The sequence below is a fragment of the Phaethon lepturus genome, unplaced genomic scaffold, assembly GCF_000687285.1.
Source record: "Phaethon lepturus isolate BGI_N335 unplaced genomic scaffold, ASM68728v1 scaffold55797, whole genome shotgun sequence".
NCBI classification, from domain to species: Eukaryota; Metazoa; Chordata; class Aves; order Phaethontiformes; family Phaethontidae; genus Phaethon; species Phaethon lepturus.
The window spans coordinates 1-6179 of NW_010553693.1; the positions used below are offsets into that span (position 1 = coordinate 1).

General features: G+C 38.5%; 1 protein-coding gene across 1 annotated transcript; it reads left to right on the top strand.

Annotated features, from left to right (window-relative positions):
• The first annotated feature begins 328 nt into the window (after nt 1–328).
• CRLS1 (cardiolipin synthase 1) lies at nt 329–4562 on the top strand. The gene is made up of 6 exons (XM_010291599.1): nt 329–464; nt 1049–1178; nt 1628–1713; nt 2143–2211; nt 2547–2638; nt 4242–4562. Exons 1-6 carry the CDS (start codon nt 363–365, stop codon nt 4327–4329), a joined length of 567 nt encoding a protein of 188 aa, XP_010289901.1. The 5' UTR covers nt 329–362; the 3' UTR covers nt 4330–4562.
• The last annotated feature ends 1617 nt before the right edge of the window (nt 4563–6179 follow it).

Genomic DNA, 6179 nt, shown 5'->3' on the forward strand with positions numbered 1-6179 from the left:
GCAGCCCGGGGGAGAGCACTTGTCACCCCGTAACGCAGCGAAAGTCACTCTGTCTGCTGGAAACGGGTGTCACGCCCAAACATGCAGTCAAGCAAGGGCTTTTGGGGTCTTTCGGTAGCGGCGTGTTTGCCTTTTGAAGACTAAGTTAATGTTTAGTTTAGAGGCCGTGACTGTGTGTCTTGCGCAAACGGCAGGCAGCTTCCAAGAGCTTACAAGGCTTTCTGGCTAGTTGGACTTCATCTGTGTGTTTGTCTTTATTAATTCTGCTATGTACCAGGTTAGGCTTTGCCTTCCTGGCTTGAAGTTTTTGCTTTCTTACTTTACAGTATGAAAACCCCTGGACGATCCCAAATATACTGTCAATGGCAAGAATGGGCTTGGCGCCAGTTTTAGGCTATTTGATTGTTGAAGAAAATTTCAATGTTGCACTAGGTGTCTTTGTTTTGGCTGGCATAACGGATTTGGTATGTCTGCATCGGTTTGGGGATAGCGTGGGTTACAGTGATCCTGTTGACATGCATTGAAATTTTGACTCCAATGTAGAGTGGAAATGCATAAACAGATTAGTTTTTATATTCATTGTTTTCTAGAAATGGTATATACATCCTTTGTGACATGGCAAAGGGAGCTCACAGATAGCTGAAGGGGAGTTACATGCTGGTGGAGCAAAGCGGATATCAGGGTTCCCTGACCAGCCCCGGGTGGGCATTGTCCAGTCAGGGCTTACACATCTAGTGGTTCGTTGCCATATGCAGCTGTACCCAGTACACCCATCATGACAATAATTGTGTGAATTTTAGAACATCAGTTACCTTTTTCCTTTTTTTTTTTTAATAATGAGAATTTAATATATTCAAATGCTTCCAGAATCTGGAATGTAATATGAAAAAAGCATGATACAAATATCAGCTAACAGGTATCATATTTCATCTTGGGTAAACTAGCTGTATGATGTGATGGCATGAAATATCTTTGCAACAGTAGCGTATATAAGCTATTTTTATTGTTAGTTTTCTAACAGAGAAACATTAAACTTCGTTTTTCCTAGTTGGATGGATTTATTGCACGAAACTGGGCTAATCAGAAATCAGCTTTGGGAAGTGCTCTTGATCCTCTGGCTGATAAAATTCTCATCAGTGTGCTCTATGTAAGCCTAACTTGTGCAAATCTTATCCCAGGTGAGAAAATGTCATTACTTGCATGTACAGCTAATTTTATGTATAGTAGTATTTATTGTGTGTCTAGAAGGAAGACTCTGTGTAGCCCAAAACCCTTGCCTTGTCAAGTGCACTTTGCCATTTGCTCCTATTAAATTCCTAAAAAACATTCCTCCCTCACCACGATAGACTTGCAAAACAGAAAGCATTACCACTGGTTTCAAATGGACTTTCTTTAAAGCAATAGTAGTTAGTAGTTGTGTAAAAGGTTTTCTCATAGACTGGGTTGTTTTAAGACTTTTGATGAAATCCCTTCAGAAGTCGTGTTAAAAATCTTCAGTCATGCATAAAACTTGTTCAGAAGAAGTTGAGAGTGGTTATTTCTTCTTCCTTCGTATTTTGTGCTCTTTTGTTTTGGTTTTAATCCTGGACATGATTTTTCACTAGATCCTGTTGGCTTCGTTTTTCAGTTTCACTTACTTCCATGATTATTCTGAGGGATGTAGCGCTCATTGCTGCTGTTTTTTATGTGCGATATAAAACTCTTTCTCCACCGGTAAGCATATAGCATTAAACAAAATTGTATGAACATGTAATCATTTTATTTTTATTAAAATCTTCTGTATTTTTACAAGTGTAAAAGAATGAGTAAATCTTTAACAAAGTTGTAACCAAGAGATTTTCATCTTGGGATTTGATGGTTGCTCAAAACTTGGGTGGATAGCCTAAGACGTAATGCTGTACTTGTTCTTTTGCCACATAGATGTGTAAGCAGAACAGCATTTCATAAAATAGGTTACATAGAGATGAGTCAGAGCTACTGATAACTTTTTTTCCCTGTGTATGATGCGTATTAAATCATATAAGAGCAGCAGCAGTATAATTCTTTAGTGCTACAATTGATTTTTGTATTATGCAAAGAGGTGTATATCAAGTTGAATATATTAGAATTGCCTTTTTTTCCTTCTCTTTTCTCCCCCAACAGAGAACACTCAGTAGGTATTTTAACCCCTGTTATGCTACTGCCCAATTAAAACCAACATTCATTAGCAAGGTAAGAGTAGTAATTTGTTACAAAAGATAACTCATCAGTACTTGGGGTGGTGTGTAGTTTTGAGGGAGGGCACTGTTTGCTACTATAGTTGAGTGCAGTTTCAAAATAGTGCCAAGTACTTTGGAGGCAACTTAAATTCTGAGAGATTTTCAACTTTATATTCTGTCAGAGCACATGATAATTTCTAGTGTGTAAGATGTTTCATTAAAAGAGGTTTCTAAATAAATTTTCTGTTTTAAGGCTAATACTTAAACCAGTAATAAAAGTGTGTATTGGAGTTTCTTCCATAGTACACGTCTTCATTTTGGTCACATTTCCTGTTTTGCTTTTATCAGATGAATACAGCGGTTCAGCTAATTTTGGTGGCAGCTTCTTTAGCAGCTCCTGTTTTCAATTATGTGGACAGCATATATCTGCAGACATTATGGTAACTTACCTGTTCGCTTTTTTCCCCAGATAATTTAATGTACTCCTAAAGAAATTGGTAATTGAGATTAATCTTATTGCGTGGAACTAAGAACCTGTGCTCAAATGATGTAATAGACCCATATGGCTGAATTTTACGTGTTTATTCTTAACTGATATGGGAGCTGGATATTTCTTGGTACTGCATTTACTATACAAGCAAAAAGTAGTCAAACTAATTAAGATCCAGGAATAATGGCTAAGAAACAAGTCTTCAGAATAGACATGGTGTACACAGGCAAAGTGTAAATTCAGATTAATAGAAAAGAAGGGAGTGCTGCATTGGGTTCTTTATTTATTCATGCTGTAAGTGTCCTTGAAAAAGCAATCTTGACATCAGTAAAAATAGATGGGAAGTGTTTTCTTACTTTTGCTTTATATTGTATCTGCTATCTTGAAATCTAGGTTTCTGAAGCCTCTTTGAAAAGCACCTGAAGAAATCCGGTGATTCCTGCTAGATTTATAGGAAGGAAGGGGAGGGATCGAATGAAAACAGGCATACAGGAGCATACCCCCTTACATAGTGGCTGTTCCTTTCACTGTTATCACTGGAGATCTGAACTGTATCTGAATCTGAATTGTAGCTGGTGTTACAAGTACAGTTATTTCTCCTGAGCAGCTAGGTAAGAATTCAGAACAAAGAGGCTGAACAGCAGATAGCAGAATTACTTAGTAACTTAGTTTAAAGTAGTGGAAAACCCAGTGTTACTTGTCTTGTAGAGGAAAAAAAAAAAACAATAAACAAATGCAAAACCCAGAGCTTTTAAGGAACTAGGAACCTTGATCTTATCAGTCAATGTGATTTTTTCATCCTGTTGGAAAGCCAAATCTGGAACTGCCTCTTTGAAAGACGCTTACCTTGTTGCTTGCCTGGGACTCTCCGAGAGAGTTACCATGTTGGGAGTAATGGAGAAATTCTGGGTGTAACTCACCAGGGTCCTCCGTAAACACTCTCAAAATGACCCTGAAGAATCTGGCCGTGTGTCCAGGGAGGGCAGCAGTAATGGAGGGGCAAGACTGTAGCAGTGACTCACACTTGCATGGTGTCAGCCTTTGACACAGAGGAGCACCACTAACTTAGAAATATATATAATTATTACCCAGCTTCTGGGAAGGGAACAAAAGAGGCTGAAGCTGCAACTTGTGCTTTAGCTTTGGAACTTTGTAAAATGATAGGTTCAAGTTTCGTATGATTTGAACACTCCCCTTTCATACTACCAAGGGGTAGTTTCTCACATCAGTCAGTTCTCAAGCTGGTAAAAATTATGTAGGGTACAAATACTGAATCGTTTGTCTTCCCTTCTCTAAAACAAGTGCTAATATGGTAAAAATTTGGCATAGTATGCAATTAAACAGAAGCATGCTACATAGCACTGGATGGTAGTTCCTTTGTTTATCTAATCCTCCACTTAGCACTGAATTTCAGCATATAAATGCAGTAAACTGCGTTTCTGTAGGACATAGTCCTTGACTGTTTAGTGAAATATAGGAAAGATGCTTAAAAATAACACTTTTTATTATCGTACTTAAACTCAAATGACTTACAGGAACTATTTTCTCCAAAGGTGCATCACAGCTTTCACAACGGTAACATCTGCGTACAGCTACTACCACTATGGCCGAAAAACGGTTCAGGTGATAAATAACAAATAAAGTATTCCTGAACAGGCCAGGTCTTGGCAACATGGTGTGCTGTACTGCCGAAGATGGTTGTAATGCAACAGAGTTTTGGATCAAGAACTCTTGATTTTCTGCTTAACTATGGCATCACAATGAAGTGAATTTTGGACATGTACTGTGTATATGTATAAAGAGAGACTTTTCAATGTATTTTTAATTTGTTTAAAAATGTTTGTTTACAAAAACAAATAAATAATATTCTTAAAGACACAGGTTACTGGTTGCTGGCGTGTGCATTCTGAATAATTTTATACTGTTTTTGAAGTCAAAATATGCACTTTTCACCAGCTTTCTTGCCATCTTCATGGAAGGCACTGAGTAGGCTGAGATCTGAGAAGAAAAAAGCAATTGTAAGAACAAATTTGTCTTTGTACCTCAACCTAAGTCAGTAAAGCAGCATTACTCATTAGGACTTAATGACATACTTCAGCAGAAGAAAGCACATCATCGAGGAATGGTATCTTTGAAATTTAAACCAGAGTGATAGAATTTTTACTTCATATTCCATGGTGATATGGATAAGCCATGAAGAGTTACTCCCCTGATCCCTTTTCTTTTTAAAGATGAGCAATGGTGAGCTGCGCTCGCCAGAGAAGAGCTTTGGGCCTCCGAAGGGTCAGCTGCGTAGTGAAGAGTCCATACCCAAACCAGGCACAGAATTATGCTCCTCATGCTGCATACTCATTTCTAGCAATCGAAAGCAGCTCTATCTCCTGTGCCTCCAGATTCTTTAAAGCTTCAAAACTGCCATTTAATCCAAATACCATGAGAGAAAAAGGACATTTTAAATACTGTCCAAAGGAGTGGAGAGAGTAGAAGAAACGTTTAGATGCACGTACTGTGAATTCTTCCTGTACCTCTAGCTTCAAGAGGTGTATGCTTGTGATACCCCACAGACCAGGACAACTTGCGTGTGTTCCTTGCCTCTTCTGTAGTTACAGAAAGATGCACAATAAAGCACTAGGCAGAACAGACCATGTTGGTTATAAACTTTTATTTTCTGTTTTCAACCAATGTGTGATTTCTTCTGTGTCATAAAAAAGAGTGCAACTATGAAGGGCTTAAATAATTGAAATCAGGTGGGCTGTGTGTGTGTGTATTATGTGTGTGTATATATATAGATATACCACTATTATTAGCAGAAGGAAATTTGCTGTAGGCATATCTTGAGAGCACACAGTCTCTTTTGTGACTGCATATGCTTGTATATACAAAGCATTTTAATGTTTTTTTGTATTTGAACTTGTATAGAATGGTGCACAGAGAAAACACTTGATTTTTATTAGTACCTGATTCTTAACTGTCCCTGTGTTTTGTGGTCCACCCTGCATCTTACAGCAGAGGGACAGAGAGCAAAGCCTGTGGAATTTTCATAAAATACTCGAGTATCTAGCAAAATGCAGTACTTGAAGAAACAGTCCAGAAAGCAGAAATGTGTTGTACCCAGTCAGGCCATTCCTCTTCGGGTCTGGTTATGGAATTGGGTTTGGGTTGGGTTTTTTTTCTATTTTAATCACAGATTCCTTTGGAACATTGCATGAAATCGTCAGGGAATGGAAGAACACTGGTCAGTGAAGGCTCCGTGTTGGCGTGTATCATTACACTTGTCATTACCTGTGTTGTTAATGAGTTAAATGTACAATTACTTATTTGCCTAAATATTTCTGTTAAATAAAATTCGCCTGGATGGCAGAGCCACTGCTTTTTCCACTCACGTGTTGGGTACTTGATGGTTACCATTAGCGTGCTAAGAGCACACTCCATCCGCTTCACCCCCGTGAGAAAACTTGGCACACCTGTTGTCGGCGCCGGGGTGGAGCGGG

Coding starts and splice junctions, on each gene's coding strand:
- CRLS1 (XM_010291599.1), top strand. CDS start 363: ATGGCAAGAATGGGCTTGGCGCCAGTTTTAGGCTATTTGATTGTTGAA. Junction 1,179..1,627: donor TTGTGCAAATCTTATCCCAG/GTGAGAAAATGT, acceptor TTCGTTTTTCAG/TTTCACTTACTTCCATGATT. Junction 2,212..2,546: donor AACCAACATTCATTAGCAAG/GTAAGAGTAGTA, acceptor TGCTTTTATCAG/ATGAATACAGCGGTTCAGCT.